This window comes from Anopheles darlingi, chromosome 2 (assembly GCF_943734745.1).
Source record: "Anopheles darlingi chromosome 2, idAnoDarlMG_H_01, whole genome shotgun sequence".
Taxonomy (NCBI): domain Eukaryota; kingdom Metazoa; phylum Arthropoda; class Insecta; order Diptera; family Culicidae; genus Anopheles; species Anopheles darlingi.
This window is the reverse complement of record NC_064874.1, coordinates 21,544,499-21,564,591: the sequence shown is the minus strand read 5'-3', so window position 1 is coordinate 21,564,591 and position 20,093 is coordinate 21,544,499. Positions and strand designations below refer to the sequence as shown.

Genomic DNA, 20,093 nt, shown 5'->3' with positions numbered 1-20,093 from the left:
ACCCCGCCTAAAAAAATTTCTTGCAGGTTTTATATCAAAAAAAAAATCCAAATAAAACCCTCAATCATTCTACATGCCCAAGCCGTACGTTATCATGGACATGACAATATTTCAAGGTTTCCCGTTCGCGTTATAGCTCATAAAATCACAAATGGTTCGCCCGCTAGAGCGAAGCCGGTTCCTTTTTAAAAGGAAGAAGAATAAACATTCATCGCTTGGTTTGCTCCTGGCTTCTCGGTTGAATAGAGTTCCCCTGATTGAACTGGAGGAATATAAAAATTACACTTCCAGCGATTGACGACAAACTTTACGATTTATACGTTACCGATTTCGCGACATTCGCTAACGCTATGCAATTAACTGCAGCAGAAGGTAGCCGGGAGCACGGGTGTTTAGAATTCAATTGCCAGTCAAACTATTAATAGAGTACAAACTATTGTATTTACGTAATCACTCATCGCTTCGCTCTTGCGCCATTCTAGTCCTACACACATGCTATGCTGCATGCATACACAAAGCGAATCTCGCGTGTACGCTGGGCGCATGCTAAGCAATCACGGCTGTCCATCGGTTGCTACAGCATAGCCTCTCTGGACGCGAAGGTTTCCCATCGAAAGCGAGTGGGTATCCGGACACGGAGATAGAAAGAATACTACGGACAGCTTTTTTTCAAATTATCTCCAACATTTGAACATTTGAAAAAATGAACTGAACATTTGATAAAATGAAAATATTTGAATGAGCATTTGAAATATGAACATTTGAAAAATGCGAAAAATTTTATCGTAAATTAAGACAAATGGAGGAAAAAAACTCTCACAACTTATTGACTATGGCACGTTGAAACAAGGGAAAACAAATCCTAAGATGAAATCATTAATAAGTCATTTAAAACTCAGCAACCAATATGAAACTAATAGCGAGCCACGTAGTTCTTGGGTCCAAGGATTTAAAAACCTCTGTCGCCTGTCTGATGTGCATTGTTACCTTTGCTCATCCCAGATGTACCATTTACCATGATTCATCCAGATTTACCATCACCGTTTTAGCAACGTTTATGTCAGCACGACGATCTCGGTTCTACGGTGCTGAAACAAACCACGGCACCAGCCAGCACTACGGCACCACACTCCGGTTCGCAGTTTTCGGATGCTTCTTTTGAATTGATTTAAATTAGTCTCAATGAGTGCGGATGGTAGTAGCATATCGCATGGAATTCACCAAGATGTCATCACATACACTGACACAGCGTCTGGAAGACCGATTCGCTGCCGCATACTGGTCACCGTACCGCTCCGGAGACCGAGCCTGGCTCCGCACGAGTGGTGGAAAGTGTTCGCGAATGCTATCAGCAGCAGCAGCAGATATCGGGAATCAAGCCAGTCACCATTCGCCGATTAAGCATGAAGCGCTGGAACCCCTCCAAACGATACCAACGAGGTTCGAGTGTTTCGGCGCCGCTTAGCCATAGCCGTCTTCGACGGCGCGATCATCATGCTTTCCGTTTCCAGGTCTCACACACATTGCTGCTACGCCATTTGGAGACGCGTCGATTGTTGGATTGTTGTTGGCCACGAGCGGCCACGCGCGCACCACCAATCTGTGATCGCGTCAAACGATCTCACATCGCAGCTATGCTGTGATGATGCGCTGTTCCCGAGTAACTCACGACCAGACTAGGGACCATCTACTACCACGCTGTCACCAGTAGATGCGGTGATGCTGCGGCGGTATGCGTACTCATCTGCCACTATCACAAGCAGCGCTGTGCCCGGTACGATAGGGTCCCCGTTCGTTGGTACCTGGTGGTGGCGTTAATCGGCGTCAATTGCAGGGTGATAGCGAACGAGTGCTGACACACATTCGTTTTACATACACACCTTTCGCCGTGTCAATACTGACGATCGTGCGTGCATTCCAGTGACACCGCGGTTACCAAGGACTGGTTTGACCAGCCTTAAGGCATACCTTCCTTCTGGTTGACGGTGATGCACGCTCCAAGTGAAAGGAGTTAGGATAGCGGAAGTGAGTGAGTTACCAACACAGTGACCAGCGCAGTGAATGTGCGGCTCCGAATGTACCGATGCAACGCGGATGCACCGCTGTGACCGCGTCGGTGTGAGAAGGGCACCGACATCTACGACGACGACGACGACGACGACGATGATGACGGTGATGAGGATGATGGTGATGGAGTCTGTAAACAAATCGCCAAAAAAGACCGATAAGCCGTCGGACGAACTGCCTGCAGCCAGAAGTGCAATAAGGAACGGTGATGCCGATGGCGGTAGTAATGTTGTTAGTGGTGGTGGTAGTGGTGGTAGTGGCGGCTGTGTGCTCGGGATAGACGAACGCACCGGGCGATTGCAGTGGTGCCCCGGGTACAGGTTCGTGCGGATCCTGTTCGTCATACCGGCTGCGATGCTTCCGATCGCTTTGCTGTTTCTGCTGTTGTCTCGCTTTCAGGTGGTCGGTTCCGAGGTTCCGGAGCACGCCCAACAGCGTGGTGCTGGTTGCGGAGGGATCGGCTACTTTGCGGACGGTAACGAGCTCGCCGACGATGACGTCCTGTCCGGATGGTCGGCCACGGATCAGCGCATCAATGCGGAACGCTGCCTATCGTTGGCTACAGGTGCCGGTGAAGAACAGACCGACCCCGAGGCCGATCGTGGTCTGCTGCGTCACATTTTGCGTACCTCGTTCGTACCACCGATCCCGGAGCACGGGCGACTACCGGGGTGCCAGCATACCGGGCTACGTGACAACGCACCAGATGCCTCACAAGACGATGTACCAGATGTACCGGATGATACCGCTGGCTCCGTTCCGCACAATGGTACGAAGGCATCGCGCCGTGTGAAGAAATCGCTTGCCTGGCGCCTGGTGGACAGCAAGAGCCCTGAGAGTATCCGGGCGGCGCAGGTCGAGATCATGCGGAAGCACATGGACGAGCGGGCAGATCCGTGTCAGGATTTCTACCAGTACGCCTGCGGCAACTGGGACCAGGTGAACCCGATACCGAAGGACAAGGCGGCTCTCGATACGTTCGAGCTGTTGCGCGAGAGTCTCGATCTGGTGCTGAAGAACCTGCTGCTGGAAGGTGTCGAGCATGACCTTCCGGAGCTACCGGATATCGAGAATACGCTCGGTTCAACGACGACAACGCCGGTGGCGACCGCAGCGGCTGTCGAAACGACCGCTGAGCAACTGCATCGCGTGCGTAAACGCATACCGAAGCGGATGCCACGGGCCGTCCAAAACAAACTGATCATCCGGTCGACGCAGGTGAAGCGGGTCCGGAAGCGTCGCCAGCTCACAACCACGACGGAGAGGGACTCGGCGGAAGAAGATTACGAGGTACGAGCCGAGGACGAAGATGCTGAAACCAAGGCACGGCATCTGTTTGTCTCCTGCATGAACTACGCGCAAATCGAGCAGCGAGGGTTGGAACCGCTGCACGCACTGCTGGCCAGTCTGGGCGGGTGGCCGGTGCTTGATCCTGCATGGGATGCGCGGAATTTCGACTGGCTAAACCTAACCGCCCACGTACGCCGCTACAACAATGACATCCTGATCGTACAGTGGGTCGGTCCGGACATTAAAAACTCCGACGAAAACATTGTTCAATTCGATCAGACCTCACTCGGGCTACCGACGCGGGATTACTATCTGCAGCCAGCGAACCGGAAGTACCTTGATGCCTACCGGCAGTTCATGATCGAGGTAATAGAGTTGCTGGGTGTGCCGACAGGCCGTGCCCGGCAGGCGACGGACGAGATGCTGGAGTTCGAGATACAGCTGGCCAACATAACGAACCCGCCGGAGGAGCGCAACAACGTATCCACGTTGTACCGTAAGATGATACTGGAACACTTGCAGGACGAGATACCGGAGATCGATTGGTCCGGCTACCTGAAGATCGTCACTGACCGGCCGGTTAATTCGTCCGAGTTCGTCGTCATGTTTGCGCTCACCTACATGCACGATCTGGTGGAGCTGATCGAGCAGACGGAACCGCGCATCGTGGCCAACTACATCCTGTGGCGGTTCGTGCGCCACCGAATCAACAATCTCGACGATCGCTTCCTGGGCGCGAAGCAGCGTTTCTCGAACGCACTGTTTGGACGCGAGAAGAACCCACCGCGCTGGAAGAACTGCGTGACGCAGGTGAACGCAAACATGGGCATGGCGGTGGGAGCGATGTTCGTGCGGCGCTATTTCGACGAAACCAGCAAACGGGACACGCTAACGATGACGCACGAGCTGCAGCAGGCATTCCGCGAGCTGCTCAACCAGACCGAATGGATCGACGGGCCGACGAAACGGTTGGCCGAGCAGAAGGTGAACGCCATGTCGCTCCGGATCGGCTATCCGGACTTTATCCTATCGCCGGGTGAACTGAACTCACGCTACGCCGGCCTGTCCGTGCACCCGGAGCGCTACTTCGAGAACACGCTGAACGTGCTGAGCCACATCCGGCGCACGGATCAGGAGAAGCTCGGCCAGCCGGTTAACAAGACGGTCTGGCATACGGCGCCGGCCGTAGTCAACGCCTACTACAGCCGCAACAAGAACCAGATCATGTTCCCGGCCGGTATCCTGCAGCCCCCGTTCTACCATCGTCACTTTCCCAAATCGATCAACTATGGCGGCATCGGGGTCGTAATCGGGCACGAGCTTACCCATGGATTCGACGATAAGGGCCGGCTGTTTGATCACGATGGCAATCTGTACCGCTGGTGGAGCGACGGTGCAATCGAAGCGTTCCACGAGCGGGCCGCCTGCCTCGTGCAGCAGTACGGCAAGTACACGATCGATGAGATCGGTGTCCAGCTGGACGGGGAGAATACGCAGGGTGAGAACATCGCCGACAACGGGGGCATCAAGCAGGCCTTCCTCGCTTACACGCGCTGGCTCGAGGCACAGACGGATCCACGCGTCCTGGAGCAGGAAACTCTGCCCGGCCTCAACGTAACCAACCGGCAGCTGTTCTTCCTCAACTTTGCCCAGATCTGGTGCGGCGCTATGCGGCCCGAGGCGACGCGCAGCAAGCTCAAGACGGCCGTCCATAGCCCCGGGAGGTTCCGGGTCATCGGGACGCTCTCGAACTCGGAGGACTTTGCGCGCGAGTTCAACTGTCCCATCGGGAGCATCATGAATCCTGTGGAGAAGTGTAGCGTATGGTAACGCCGGGGCCACGCCGGACGTAACCGGTGGTTACGGGTTTTGCGTGTTGTAAATAAGAAACTGGCGGCCCAACGGCTGCTCCGGCTGCTGCTGTTGGGTGGCCTTGGCGTAATCGAATCCTCAATAATAAAGTATCTTCATGCCGCCCAGACCCTTCTGTTCTGATAGGTTCGTATCTGTTTACAGTCGCCGCAACAGTAGCAGTAGAAGGGCCCCACAAGGAAGATGCGTTTCGGCTGCGGTTTGTGGCTAGTTTCGCCAACACCGTTCGTCACTACCACACTTGTTACTGTTTGTGAGAATTACACTGACGCCGCTATTACGAGCCAACGGGACCAGTTAATTGAAATCAATTCCTTCGTCATCCGCTCGTGCACTACCACCATCGTTACCCGTTAGCGGTTATCACCGTTATCCAATTTATCTTCGCGAGGGTCCAATTTCAGCGAGGTCGAATCTGTTTTCGGGGATCTTATCATTTTGAGCTGTTCTTCTGGGCGCTGGGATAGAACGTGTTCCTTGCGCAAGAAGATTCCCGAATTGATGCAGCCTATATCGAGCACCTTCTTCGGCTGCTGTGGTACCGCAATTGTAGAGGATGAAGTGATAGCGCGCATTGCCGATGATAAACTACTGTTAACAGATAATCTTGCGCAGGTGGCCAAGCTCTACGAAGAGTGTTCGATAGATGCTGGAGTTGTATTTCATTAACCCCCAGAAGTATGCAACATGATCCGTCTTGACTGATGCACGGAGTGATCAGAGCTAGCCTGGGATAGTGGGAAGCATGGTTGCCTTTTACTAATCTTACACTTTGTAGGTTTAGCTACTGTCACTGTACGGCTTTCATTCGCGAACAGCTGACGAAGAAAGTTACTGCGTGAATACCTTCGTCCACGACAAGTGTTCGGTGAGTTTGGTTTCCCGTCCGGTGACATTCCAGAAATAACCACCGACACACCCGACCTGTAATGGGGACATTTGCAAAAAAAAACACCATCTTGAGCATGCTCTTTTGCCACCCTGTATCCCCAACCCCCGGGGGTGTACCGGATACCGGACGGATCGGACAGAACGGAACATTCGGTCGTTCTTCCGTTGCACCGCCACACCCGATCCGTAGGAGAACATTTGCTCGCCAAACCGCAAGCATGCCAGGCGGCACTAAGATTTATGGAGAATTCGCGCTCACGGAAGCTGCCTTTCCTCCGGGGAGAGCTACATCCATTCCGGGGTGCATTTGACATGCCACAGCTCTCCCACCGTTCAGACATCCGATGATCGTTCAACGTACTAACTGCTGCTCCGTTGGTTGGTTGGATCGAGCTAGAGAAGTTCTAATTTTAGGTAAATGGTCATCGTGTGTGCACCACGATTCAACGAGTACAGTTTCCCTTGGTTACGCCTGTGCGTACTTAGCGTGCGTCTTAACGGAACGGAACGACGGAAGTGAAACTGACGGTCCGATATCGCTTGGGGCCTGCTACCGGCCTACAAGACCTAATAACTTGTTGATGTTCAAGTTGAACCACTTTCTTAAAAAGAAAAGGTCATCTGGTTGATATTTTGTAAATAATAATTTTAACTTTTCGACACAGGCCACCACGTGGTGGTTCGTTTCGAGGGATTCTGCTGCTGCACGCGTGTAGACAATATCATCCCACTTCCAGAGCCACATGTATGTGTTGTAATTACACCTATTTCGTATTTTTTTCAGTTCACATCGCTCTCCATAATACAATTTGTTTTAATTACAAAAGGCAAACGATAAAGTAATTTCAATTGAGGTTACATTGTATAAAATAAGTCTCTTGAAGTATAATTCATTTCAAATGATTCCATTCGATCAGAAAAGACTGGGGTTGAGTGGTATATGATAAATCGTGAATCCAATCAAAAGAAATTGGATTTCTCGTTCTTTCTTGTTATCCTCTTTTTTCCGCCCATAACAAACATTCCGTTAATAGAAACTTAATCCAGCAAATACATATTTGATAGGCCTAAACGGTTGATTCGCTGCATCGGTAAGATTCGGTTTTGTGCAGCAGGTGTCACGAATGATGCATTTGCACATGCAAATGCCACTCATTAAAGCAGCGCAACCATTCCCGAAATTAGCTTCTTACTCCTGCCAGCTGGTTAGCCACTGGCGGTGCGACGATACGCCTGGAAACAAAAAAGGAAGGGTCAGCGACCCAACCAGAAACTGCAACTAGTGGTCGAAGCGGACAGGAAGGAAGAAAGCGTCAAGAAACAAACAAATCAGCAATCATCACGCACGGCAAGGCGAGGAAACACTGATCCATCGCTAATGGTGCGCCCAGCAGCGGCGAAGCATCGTTTCTCGCTTCAAATGTACCGCACCAACGGGAAGTGGACAAACAGGAAACAAACACCAAAGGTGGTTCAGGAATTAGAATACTAAACAGCAACGCTAGCAGCCATTGGCAACGGTCCACGAATGGAATGGGCCAGGCCCACCGGTTTTGAGTGGAACTTTGAGTTTGTGGTCCAAAGACGGAACAACCCATTATGCCGGAACAATGGAGATGCAGGCACAATCGGGCACGCGACATGCACACCCTCTCGCGGCCACCATAGTCTTTTGCCGTTTCCTTCTACGTGACAAAGGTTCTGGCGATCGTGATTCGGGAGGTAGATGAACGAGTGTTTCCGTAACACGGGAGCCAACTGCTGGGATCGCGGCGTCCAATTTCCCGGGATGAGTTGAAGCCGTACACGGTGGTGCCTTTCAAATGAAGCCGCTTCACACACCCCACCTGTTGCTGCACTGGTAGGATGCCACGATGGCCATACGGAAGCAGGTTATCAGAGACATCGTTTCTTAGAGGAAACGCCCGTTAACCGGTAGCTAAACCCGGGTCTGCATCTTGTTCCATGTCAAAAGATCCCTAAGAAGGACATACAAGAGACCGGACTGTTTTTGATGTTTTCCCACACCATTCTGCTAGCTTCCACGTTAGCTAAACCATATCCATGTCATAAATCATCATTAAGAGCAAATGCATACCGACGATTTATTGCCCGCGACTGACCGACGGATCATGCGCGACAAACCGAATTTCCAACCCCTTTGCATTCGCTTGGATAACGATAGGCTGGATAATGATCGTTGCCAATTTGGCTGCAATCATTAGCAGCGTGAGATTGACGAAATCGTCGCTAGTACCATTAGTTGGTTGAAAGAGTTTACGCCTAAAACCATTTCATGCGCTCCATAAAAAGATGCGACAAGATGCGATGAATTAAATGTTCCAGCAACGGTTTAAGCAAACCGAAAGATGCACTGCATTTTATTAATCGAAGAACAACATTACAACATTGCATAAGATTTTTGCTTTTCGCATATATTTCGCCCTATAGTTATTGATTATGGATCTATCAATTAATTGTTATTTCAATGATTTTATTTTTCATTAGTACATTAAGTCATTTTTTAATTTCCCAAATGAAGAAATTGAAGATTTAAATATAATAAATAAGTGTATGACTGTTACAAAAATACACGAACTAAATGAAAAAAAAGCTATTGTGAAGAGTGCATCTCATTCGAATGGGTACAACACAATATATAGCACTGACGGCGCCACGTGCAATCGTTGGTATCCAACAAAAATGTTATTTTTGTTCGACCGACGAGACAAGTGTAAGAATAGAAAACATCATAAAACTGTATCCAGTAGTTTGTAAATAGCGACTTACATATGCCGCATCCTTGCACCCGACGAATTGTGTAATAAAAGTCATAAACTTTTTTTTATTTGCTGCCAATGTGTAACCGAACTACAATTTAATACCACAGCATAATGCTTAGTAGGTATTATCTTCAGTGAAAACTTAATAAATATTTCTTTTCCTTTTTCCAAATTTTCCTTCCTTTTCCTAATAACCAATATACAAATGTGGTGTAGCATCGTTACAAAGAAGATCACAAATTATGCAGAAATTATGATACACGGTTTCTTCACATGTTTCCTCGAGTGTCTGTCGCGACCGATTGTCGCGTCAAGACAAGTGAAAAGCCGGAAACACTTCGTCAAAACATAGCGTGTCCAAAGCATAGACGGCACATCACTTCCGTTCAGCATAAATTGATCAAGATCCTTCATTCCAATCCCCTTCATTCCCTGGTCTTCCTTTTTCTTCAGCATTGTATTAACCTTTCTAATTGATTTGGCCGCTTACTTTCTCCATTTTTTTCTTCGGTTCGTCGCTTCCTCTTCAATTCCCTCTATGCAACCGTTCATCGTTCCTGATTATTTTAGTTTCTATGCGCATATAAATGATTTGATCTCTAGCTCATTTACCTTTCAAAACATGAACAGAAAACTACCAACGAACACCGACTTCTACCGCTCATACAAAGGGGATCTATTGAAGGTGATTGTTTATAAGAGGAAAAACATGGGAAATCATGTAATAGATCATGATGGTAGCGTTTTGGTAGACACTGAAAAATCGCCATACCCATAATACCATAGTTAGTTATAACGTGTGGTGACAATAACGTTTTTATAACAACGCGATAGTCATAGGTTTTCTTTATTCAATGTCAGTTCCGCGTTAATCTTTTTATTAGTGCAATCTTCTCCTTCTCCTATATAAAATTCACTTCATACCTATCGGTGAATATGAGGTAAAATATGTAATTGAAAGAAAATCATTCTTTTCTTCAGAGGCTCACCGACCATAGCTTTGATAAATTTGCATTCTGCATTCTCAACAGCAGTTAGTTTTCAATTCCGCATGCTGACATCTTTTACGCCGGGAAGCATACATTTTCCACCTGTCCGTTTCAGACGCTTGATTTTGTTAGTAGGATGCAGCGCCAACCAATTCCGGGCACGCGCGCTCGTCAAGCAAATGTCAAATTTTAATAACCCTTCGCTAATTACTTTACGCGTCAACGAAGTGTAGGATACGGCATGTTTGCGACACAAAGAGACCGATAAGAAATAAGCCAAATGGTACAAAGACTAAAAATGGACACTTTCTCATCTCATGAACGTCCGTGTGATAACTTCGGCACAGCAGCTCTTGCAAACACATTATGTACTACGATTAGAATAGTTCAGTTCTCCATTAAATAAATTAAATTTTCATTTTTTTTGTAATTAATATAGAGTAATTATGAAGCGGCCTTCACTCGCCCAATAATATTCGTTAATATTTTAGGTTGCTGGGATTTTAGATAATGGTAAATATATTGAAGAGACCGAATACATCAAATAAATAACCGTCTTGAATTTTAGTATAGAATATTGACCAATAAAATTGCACGTGTGTAGTCTGCAGGGATATCCAAATATCATGGACGAAAATTAGATAGTGCTCTGTAAGCGAATAGCAGTAGATAACTCCCTCTCTCGAGTCTACACTCAGCATCGACTCTACACTCCGATTCTCAACCCCACTGCACATAATATTGCTGGGGTGTAGGGGTTCCTCGCCCCAACATGTTTCCCCCGCTTTGGTCACGATGACCGAGACGAGAATACACGAACACGTTCTCATCGCCTACTATATGTGTATCCATTCTGTTTGGGAGCAGCACAGAAATCCATGCGTAGCCGACACAATACATTCATTCAAAAACCACTTTTAGTCGGCGGTATTTGCGGTTTCTAATTGTTTTCTCAATTTTACGCCGTGTCTACGCTGAGAAGTGATAAACGGTTAACAAAACAAAACAATTTTCGGTGCTCAAACCAATCACTCATCACGCGCAGATAAGGATTGACTAATTGGTGCGCTCACAGACTATTTGGATGGCGGGCTTACGGTTCTGTGCAAATTTGAACTTTATGTTCCTGGAGGCGGGATCGTTTTTGGACCGGTACCGAGCAGCCAAGGCGGCCGGATTCGCTGGTGTCGAAGGACCGTTTCCCCCCACCGACGTAAGTCTGGAGGCATTGAAGGCGGTGCAGAAGGAAACTGGATTAAAGCAAATATTGATGAACATTGCATTAGGTAGGTGTCACATGTGTGTTTCAATCAGGAGGTAATTGCAATAATGAAAATAATTATTCAAAAATGCAGGTGAGCTTCCCGCCGGTCAGTTCGGATGTGCGGCTATCCCGGGGATGGAACAGGAATTTCAAAAAAACTTTGAAAATACCATTCAGTATGCGAAGGCTCTTGGCTGTAGCAAGTAAGTTTTGCAGTAGTGACTGGTGTTAGTGAAATACGGTTGTGAGTTATCAGCTGTTTGCATTATGCGTTTGTTGACATTTGAGGCGAATGATAAGCGAGGTGACTTTGAGATGCATTGCTATCATACTGCAGCGCATCTGTTCGTTAAAGTGCGTTAACTGTTGGGTTTTACTCGTCGAATCATCGGTAAAAGGTACGCCTGGCACGCGACCGACCCAGGTTCGATTCCCAGCCAATGCAACTCATTAAATACGTTATGAAAGAGTTTTTTGTCAACAGCGCAGCGTCCAATGCAAGAAGAGTTATTTTATTTTTCGTTTTTTTTTTTAGAATACACATAATGGCTGGAAAACTAGAGGGTCCAGCCACTAAAGAGCATGACGCCACATATCTTGCCAATCTTCGAGCGGTTGCCCCAATCCTTGCACAGAACAACATTATCGGAGTGATCGAGCCCATCAACCATTACGCACTACCAGGCTACTATTTATCCTGCTACGATAAGGGTAAGACGGTAAATTACTCTTCGAGGAATCCTGCATCCTTGCATTTTGGTTTTATTTTAGCGATTAACATACTAGATGCCATCGGCAGTAGCAACCTAAAGCTGATGTTCGACATTTACCATGCACAGCACATCCGAGGTGATCTTACAAATGCGATCAACTCGCTAGCTCCACATATCGGTCACATCCAGCTGGCGCAGGTTCCGGGCCGTAATGAGCCACACAGTGCAGGAGAACTTAACTTCCGGTACATTCTCAATGTACTCGCTACTGGCAGTCAGTATCGTGATGGTTGGATTGGCTGTGAATATCGTCCGGCTGGTGGAACCGTCGAAGGTTTAACTTGGCTGCGTGAATATGGCTATTGGCAGTGACACAACAGGCAGCTCGTCGTTTGCTGGGCGGTGGGCTGGGGTCGTGGACGTTTGCTAACTCCATTACCAACATCGTGCATAATAAATGTGATCAAATAAAAGACAACCCATCAGTTGACTAAACCATTCAATTATTAAACCATTAGGCCCAGCTCCCGTGCTGAGGTAAACAAAGGTTTCTTATAAAATGAAGACGTCTAACCGACCACACGACTGATATACTTTTTACACGTGATAAGAAACGACCGTTGAACAGTAATGGTGATCAAGGATAGCGAGTTTGAGCATTCGTTCGGGTATGCATTGCTCCGCGGAGATATGGGCACGGTGTGGGATACATCGAAGGACGAGCGGATGGTGAATGGTACTATGAACCCGGAGCTGATAGTGCGTGCCAAAGAACGGGCGATTCGTGCTCAACTGAATTCGGCCGATGGTGACACCTGCGAGCTGCACGATCAGTTCTACCGCGACCACAAGCTGCTGCTGGTATTGTTTCGCGCGCTAGCCGTCATGCCGATCACACGTTCAGCACCGGGGCGTATTACGTTTAGCTGGCGCTCCAGTGCATCCATTTATGCTTTCTTCTTCTACATCGTAACCACCGTTATAGTGCTAGTGGTCGGTTACGAACGTATTAAAGTGTTCCGCACCACCAGCAAGTTCGACGAGTATATCTATGGCATTCTGTTTGTCATCTTTCTGGTGCCGCACTTTTGGATTCCCTTCGTTGGCTGGGGTGTAGCGAAGCAGGTCGCAATCTATAAGACCATGTGGGGTGCGTTTCAGGTGCGCTACTACCGCGTAACCGGAACCTCGCTACAGTTCCCCCGGTTGCGCATGCTGATCGTTTGCTTCTCGATTGGTTGCCTGGTCTGTGCGATCGTGTTTCTGCTATCGCTCAGCTTCCTTCTGGAAGGCTTTGCCCTGTGGCACACGTCCGCCTACTACCACATCATCACGATGCTGAACATGAACTGTGCCCTCTGGTATATCAATTGTCGGGGCATACGGGTGGCCTCGTCGAGTCTATCGCGATGCTTTCGAAATGACGTTGCGGTCGAGTGTACGGCCGCCATGATCTCGCGCTATCGATTCCTCTGGCTGAACCTCAGCGAGCTGCTGCAGTCGCTCGGTAACGCGTACGCCCGCACCTACTCAACGTACTGCCTGTTCATGTTCGTCAACATCACCGTCGCGATCTATGGAGCTCTGTCGGAAATAATCGATCACGGGTTCGGTTTCTCGTTCAAGGAGATCGGACTAATCGTGGACACCGTGTACTGCTCGATTTTGCTGTTTATTTTCTGCGATTGCTCACACAATGCTACGCTACAGGTAGCACAGGGTGTACAGGATACGCTGCTCGGCATCAACCTGCTGAAGGTCGATCAGCCGACGCAGAAGGAGATCGATCTGTTCATTCAGGCAATCGAGATGAACCCGGCCATCGTCAGTCTGAAGGGGTACGCCGAAGTAAACCGGGAACTGCTAACATCGGTATACTCGAGGACCGCTTTTCCACCGTACACTCTTACAAGCTTTTCTTTCTCTGTTCTAGAGCATTTCAACCATTGCGATCTACCTGATTGTGTTGCTGCAGTTCAAGCTGTCACTTATTTCGCAACAAATACCTGCCGAAATCATAGAGAATGTGAAGCTGCTACAAAAGGGAACCTAAACAGAATGTGCAATGTTGCACTAGTGTTTACAAGTAGCTTAATTTCTCACATAAATGTCGCTGAATAGCATCATATGTATTTTGCAAAAATTAAATACATACAAAGGCCTTTATTCCGCTAACCCATTGTCGACACAAAATGTAAGCTTATAGTCAAACCGCCCCTCATGTTATCGAACATCGAGTAAAATTTGTTCAATTATCACACTTCGTTCCCTGAATGGCAATAGCAGGGCTCTGTTTCCAGACCCGAAAATTGTAATCACTTTCGTTAAGTCGCGAGTACATCCATATTGGCATGTTGTTCGTCAGTACCCACAGTGTTCCATCGGAATCACTGCTCAGGTCACTCGGATAGACCAGCTCTCGGTCGTCCTGATGTACCACGGCATGGGTGTCCGGACCATAGATTTGTCGAGTATTCCAGCATCCTATCGCGTTTCGGGCAACCTGTGCGTAGAACAACACACCGGTCTGCGGATCATAGTGATGCATTGTGGACTGTGTATTAGGACCACGCTCTCCCAGCGGTTGAAACAACTCGTCGTAGTTGTGTGACATAGCAATTCGTTTACTCTGAAGCACGCTAGCATACGTTCCGAACTCGGTCGTGCTAACCATCGGATGGTAGAAGATCAGCTTCGACCCAGCCATCGTGTCGTTCTGACCGATTGCGATCGAAAATACGCCGTCATCCCATTCGTAGTCCAGTCCCGCTACGTGGAACTGGCTGCGTGACGGATCGTACGCAAATGAGGAATGACTGAACACCCACATATCATCATCCTGCAGGCTGTACACATAAATGGCATTCGAAACCAGATCGGGAATGTAGGCATACGCTCGGGCACAGTCAGTCGATTCCACATCGACAGTCAGGCTAACCATTCCAACGTCCCCGAAAACGATGGAGTCCGGAATCAGATAGCGATGGACAACTCGATCGTGCCTAAGATCAATAATCCATAGCTGAGGATCTTGCACTCGCACCGGGTTATCAGGATAATTCAGAGTACCCGTATCGATGAACCAAAGCCGTTCGCAAGCATCAACTCTCGTTCGATACACCGACACGAGACGGTTCAAGTCCGAACGGTAACCAGGCTATGGAAAACATACAGGGATTAACATAATGTGCCCCTGCTATTTTGGCCAATGAACCTCCCTTACCTGTAATTGATTTACGGAATGTGATGGGTAGGCGAAGAGTGGAGGGCTTCGATTGCCGCCTGGGACCGTAGATAGATCGATCACTGTCAAGGTAGCAGGAATACCTGGCCGCCGTCGAGGGATGCTGATGAACAGCCGCTGCTTATGATGTACCACACCCATCGGCATGTTCCCATACGGCTGGAACGTTTCATTTACGGCACCATCAAATATCTCTGATTTGAATAATAGTCAAATGTATGTTCCCGTTTTAGTAACGAATGATGAAATACAGCAATACAAAATCGGATCATTGCCTCTACTCTGCTCAGGAAGATCGGCGAAGGTCAGCTGCTTCCATTCGAACACTTTTTCGAACTTTATGGCCGTAGATCGATATGCGGCAATCGTAAGTATCAATGCGGCAACACAACCGCTGGAAGCAACCATCACCATTGCCTTTCGAGTTGTTTCAAGTTCACAATAACTATTAAGAACTACCGGATGGATCGGCGATCGTGAAGCTACTGAATGCGCCAACACGCTGCTAGCTCGCCGTTCGATCGAATTCGAAACCCACCCCAAACCTGCTCTATATTACCATCAGTAAAGAGAATGTATTCAGCTCGTTAATTACACGGCGTAGACCGCTACGTGTTTATTGAGGACCACATCTTGAGTACCCCTACCGAGCTTCACAATGCACCCGCTTCACAGATCGTTCCGGCAATCGCTCTAGCCGGTTTCTGCCTCCACACACGGAAGTTGTAGTCGTCGAGGTTGAGCGATGCGTATATCCATCTTGGCAACCCATTCGTCATTACCCACAGTTCGCCCTCGTTGTCCAACTGCACGAATGGAAAGCGATTGGAAAATGTGTTGTAAAGTATTCGAAACATTACCAAACATTACAATGTTTTTCTTTTTCGCTATTCATAATCGATCGTACCGTCATATCGGAGGGGTAGATAAAGTCCTTATTATCCAGATGAACGATGCCATGAGTTTCTGGTTCAAAGCGTTGTGCAGAGTTCCAGCAACCGATAGAGTTTCGATTTACCTCCGCGTAAAACAAGACACCCGTAGCAGGATCGAACTGATGTATAGTGCACTGCGTTTTGATGCCTCGCTCACCAAGATGCTGGAAGACAATCGATCGATGAAGGCTCAACTAATTTCTTGCCAACGCTTTCAAACAATTTTACTTACGGTAAAGAGATGATCGTATCCTCCGGCTTCGGCCAGTGTCTCGTTCCGCAACACGCTCGAACTCGTCTTGAACTCGGACGTACTAGCCATTGCGTGGAAGTACACGATGCGATCGTTTGTTTCTGTCTTCGGTGGGCCTAACGCTAACGAAAAGATACCGTCGTTCCAACGAAAGCGTACCCCAGCCACACTGAAGCCCGTCATGCGTGGATCGAAAGAGAGATATTCGTGTCGGAATGTCCACATACGATTGTCCTTGAAGCTGTACACGTACAAACGATAGAAGGCCAAGTCCGGAATGTAGGCGTACGCACTGTCACAATCCTCGCCATCCATCAGATCAACGGTAACGCTAGCCATACCGTGACCCTCGGCAGCAATCGTCTCCGATATGTCGAATTGGCGCACCTTCCGGTCCTTCTGCAAATCAATGATCCACAGCGATGGTCTCTGAACCTGTTTGCGGTGGCCAGGATACTCGAGGAACCCAGTATCGACGAACCACAATCGATCACACCTATCAACGCGTGTACGGTACACAGAAACTAATCGTTTGGGATCCGGTTCATAGGAACGCTATAAGTAACCCAAAAAGATTTAATTTACCATCAAAGACAGGAGCGACACGACATTAAAAGTATCGAGAAGACTTTGGGAAGAAAAAATCTATCTGTTCCGGAGTAAACCGTTTGTTGGTCAGTTGCACACTTACCCTAAGCTGGTTTGTGATGGCGTCCGGATAGGCCGTCAGCTTTGGCGATCGTTCATCCTGGGATACCTGATCCAATGATACAACGGTTAACGTGGCGGGTATACCGGTACGGCGCCTAGGAATGGTTATAAAAAGTCGTCCTTTATGATGAGTAACTCCCATCGGCAGGTTGTGGTATGGTGTAAACGTTTCATTAAGCTGCACATCATTCACTTCCGTTTCACCATCATGGAAAATGAAGTCATCGGGATCTAACAACGATAACAGAGAAACCATATCCTGCGGCAATGCTTGATATAACATATGCTACCATTCCTACCGTGCTCGGCGAGATGATTGAAATCGAGCTTTTTCCAACGAAACACCTCCTCAAACTCATCGCACTGAACACTGCTGAATGTCGTCGCGAACAGAAGCGCATACAAAACGGCCAACAAACCTATGCTGTACATCTTGATTTGAGTGCAGTTCGGCATATTCTGAATTTGGATTATGCTATGCACAACGCACGAACCGCAAAAGCACCAAGAGTTCGAGAGCACCTGCACCGCATCAAAGAACCGGTTCTGCTTCTATTAGGCGGCAGATTCTGCTTTCTTGTTCTTGTCTAACAAAGCGTGATATTTGCTATGTACTTTACCATACAGAGGAGGGGAATGAGGAAGTAATAAAACGGTTTCGTTATGATCGGTTTGCACAAAGCCATCGGCCTTTAGCGAAGTTTATTCTGTTCGGATTCCGTTTTACACCCGTGTCAGTTTAACTTTATGGACGTCGTCCACCTTTCGGTCCATGACCCCAACCTCCAAAGGGGCCGCCTCCCGGTCCATATTTATCCTTGTACTCGTAGAATGTCACTCGATCATTGTTATCTGAATCTCCGAAGCGTTGGGTCATATGGACGTTAGGTGGAACGGTCGGATCGCAGACGGTATTCTTGATGATCTGCTTAATGTTTGCGCGCCACACGAAGAAGTTGAACTCGTCCAGCTTCAGCTCAGAGTACAACAGCTTGATGATCGAGTTGGTCATAAACCAGACGTAACCCTCCTGGTCAATCTGTAAAAAGGTAAGAAGCAAAGATGAAATATTAACACGCATAAATTAAGAGCTGTCAATCATTCGGCCGAAACTTTTTGTTTTCAGACCAGCCAGCCATGCTAAAGCAAACCCAACCTACCGATAGATCGTTCGGGTACACAATGTTCTGATCGTTCTTGTACACGATCGCCATGTTCTGCGGGGCAAACGGTTTATTCGAATCCCAGCAGCTGACGGCGTTCTGTTGAATCAGCGCAAAGAAGATAACGCCCGTTTCAGGATCGAACGCGTGAATGCTGGATTGGGACTTGCCGCCGCGATAGCCAAGCAGCTGGAAATCAGTACCATGATAGCCACGTTGGGAAGCCGTCTCATTGCGCAGCACCTTCGTTGATACGGTGAACTCCGAGTTACTGGAGAGTGCGTGGAAGTAAGCTGTCCGGAACTTGGTCGCCGGGTCGGGATTGCTAAGTGCGATCGAGAAAATGCCATCATCCCAAGCGAAGTTGATGCCTTGGATACGGTAATCTCCTTCTAGCGGGTTCAGGAAGAAGTAGTTGTGCAAGAAACGCCAGGCCCGCCGATTCACGTAATCATACACTACCATTCGGTAGGTTTGAAGGTCAGAAATGTAGACGAACACCTTCTCGCAATCATCCGGATCTACGTCGAGCGTGATTGATGTCAGACCATAGCCGGTTTCTACTGCCTCTTTGGGGATTTCAAATCGATGAATCGGCTGGTTGGTTTTCAGATCGATCGACCAAATCGATGGCCGTTGAACGACAGTGAAATTTCCTGTGGAGCATTGAATCATAAAAATACAGATTAGGAACGGTAGCCGAACGCTGCGCATACGCTGTATGTTAAATCTATCCAAAAACCAGACATCACCGGTACAGTCATCAGAAGATGTGAAGACACCCTTGACCGAAATCTGTTTGTTTCTCGTCGGGAACAACGGCAGTGATTCTTCCAATGATCATCGCACGGCAAACAATCTCATCGTTCACACTATCAACCGGTTGGGAAAACCGGTCGAGTGTTAATGAAGAATGGAACCGGTTTTCCGCGAAATGTGATACTTTTATGGTTTTTTTTTAATCCAACAACAAGTAGCAATCCGAAATGAATGTACCAGAAAACAAGCCATCTGCCAACCATCGATGTGTTAATGTTACCAATGGGTGCGTCTCGTGATAACTGACGCTGTACTACGTTGATTAGGTGACCTCTCCGGGTTACCAAACATCTCCCTTGAACCCAAACAATTTGATAACGTTTCCCCAAGAAGCGTTTGCGACCCTTAATTTAGTATGCTACCGTATGGAATTATAAACTAGGTTATTGGTAGTATCAACTTACCGGGTATTTCCATCATGCCTGTATCGACAAACCACAAACGATCACATCGATCAACACGTGGCCGGTAAACGGTTACGATACGGTTCGCATCTGGTTGCAGATCGGCCTATGGAGAACATTATGGCACATGTAAGAATACGCCAAATCCATGGGATTGCATGTACATTTAGATCGATTAGAAATACTTACTCGAAGCTCGTTAAGGGCAAAGTTGGGATACGGTTTCAGGACCACGTTGGTGTTGGGAAATGGTGGCGCAATGTCTACTACGTTCAATGTGGAGGGAATACCCCAACGGCGTCGGGCTACCGCCACAAATACCCGATTTTTGTAATGCACTGCTCCCATCGGGATATTGCCGATAGGTATGTAACCATTTTCTGCCTGCAACACTGAGGCCGGTACATCGTACTCTACCTTTTGCCACTTTAGCACCTCGTCAACTTGACCACTAACGAAGGCCAGCAGGCCAACTAGTACCACAATCACTGCGAGTCTTCCCATTTTGCACGACCGACCGCTTCCTCTGCCACTTCCCAAATGAAACCAATCGCACTAGGGGACAAATAATTATACCGCTTCGGTCTCCCAAATCTTCTCGGACAATCTCTGTCTTCAATCGGATGCTCTCGCTCTCGCCACAGTAAAGCAAACAGGTACCAGAGCAGAGTTGAACCACTAGAACGCCCTAACGG

General features: G+C 48.0%; 6 protein-coding genes across 6 annotated transcripts; 3 read left to right on the top strand and 3 right to left on the bottom strand.

Moving 5' to 3' along the window:
• The first annotated feature begins 1,771 nt into the window (after window positions 1–1,771).
• On the top strand, window positions 1,772–5,331 carry LOC125959071 (neprilysin-4-like). Its single transcript, XM_049691844.1, has one exon. It carries the CDS (start codon window positions 2,062–2,064, stop codon window positions 5,185–5,187), a length of 3,126 nt encoding a protein of 1,041 aa, XP_049547801.1. The 5' UTR covers window positions 1,772–2,061; the 3' UTR covers window positions 5,188–5,331.
• Window positions 5,332–10,670: 5,339 nt separating this feature from the next.
• On the top strand, window positions 10,671–12,255 carry LOC125959090 (putative hydroxypyruvate isomerase). The gene is made up of 4 exons (XM_049691868.1): window positions 10,671–11,178; window positions 11,248–11,359; window positions 11,692–11,867; window positions 11,928–12,255. Exons 1-4 carry the CDS (start codon window positions 10,977–10,979, stop codon window positions 12,239–12,241), a joined length of 804 nt encoding a protein of 267 aa, XP_049547825.1. The 5' UTR covers window positions 10,671–10,976; the 3' UTR covers window positions 12,242–12,255.
• Window positions 12,256–12,478: 223 nt separating this feature from the next.
• On the top strand, window positions 12,479–14,067 carry LOC125959080 (gustatory and odorant receptor 22-like). Its single transcript, XM_049691856.1, has 2 exons — window positions 12,479–13,741; window positions 13,803–14,067. Exons 1-2 carry the CDS (start codon window positions 12,500–12,502, stop codon window positions 13,920–13,922), a joined length of 1,362 nt encoding a protein of 453 aa, XP_049547813.1. The 5' UTR covers window positions 12,479–12,499; the 3' UTR covers window positions 13,923–14,067.
• On the bottom strand, window positions 14,013–15,601 carry LOC125959086 (L-dopachrome tautomerase yellow-f2-like). The gene is made up of 3 exons (XM_049691865.1): window positions 15,389–15,601; window positions 15,093–15,307; window positions 14,013–15,026 (listed from the first exon to the last, which is right to left on the bottom strand). The coding sequence occupies exons 1-3, from the start codon at window positions 15,525–15,527 to the stop codon at window positions 14,118–14,120; spliced, it is 1,263 nt and encodes a 420-aa protein (XP_049547822.1). The 5' UTR covers window positions 15,528–15,601; the 3' UTR covers window positions 14,013–14,117.
• Window positions 15,602–15,704: 103 nt separating this feature from the next.
• Window positions 15,705–17,542, bottom strand: LOC125959084 (L-dopachrome tautomerase yellow-f2-like). Its single transcript, XM_049691861.1, has 5 exons — window positions 17,312–17,542; window positions 16,993–17,243; window positions 16,281–16,856; window positions 16,021–16,212; window positions 15,705–15,919 (listed from the first exon to the last, which is right to left on the bottom strand). Exons 1-5 carry the CDS (start codon window positions 17,466–17,468, stop codon window positions 15,767–15,769), a joined length of 1,329 nt encoding a protein of 442 aa, XP_049547818.1. The 5' UTR covers window positions 17,469–17,542; the 3' UTR covers window positions 15,705–15,766.
• A 132-nt stretch (window positions 17,543–17,674) lies between these two features.
• LOC125959081 (L-dopachrome tautomerase yellow-f2-like) lies at window positions 17,675–20,029 on the bottom strand. The gene is made up of 4 exons (XM_049691857.1): window positions 19,588–20,029; window positions 19,399–19,504; window positions 18,173–18,831; window positions 17,675–18,051 (listed from the first exon to the last, which is right to left on the bottom strand). Exons 1-4 carry the CDS (start codon window positions 19,900–19,902, stop codon window positions 17,758–17,760), a joined length of 1,374 nt encoding a protein of 457 aa, XP_049547814.1. The 5' UTR covers window positions 19,903–20,029; the 3' UTR covers window positions 17,675–17,757.
• Window positions 20,030–20,093: the final 64 nt, after the last annotated feature.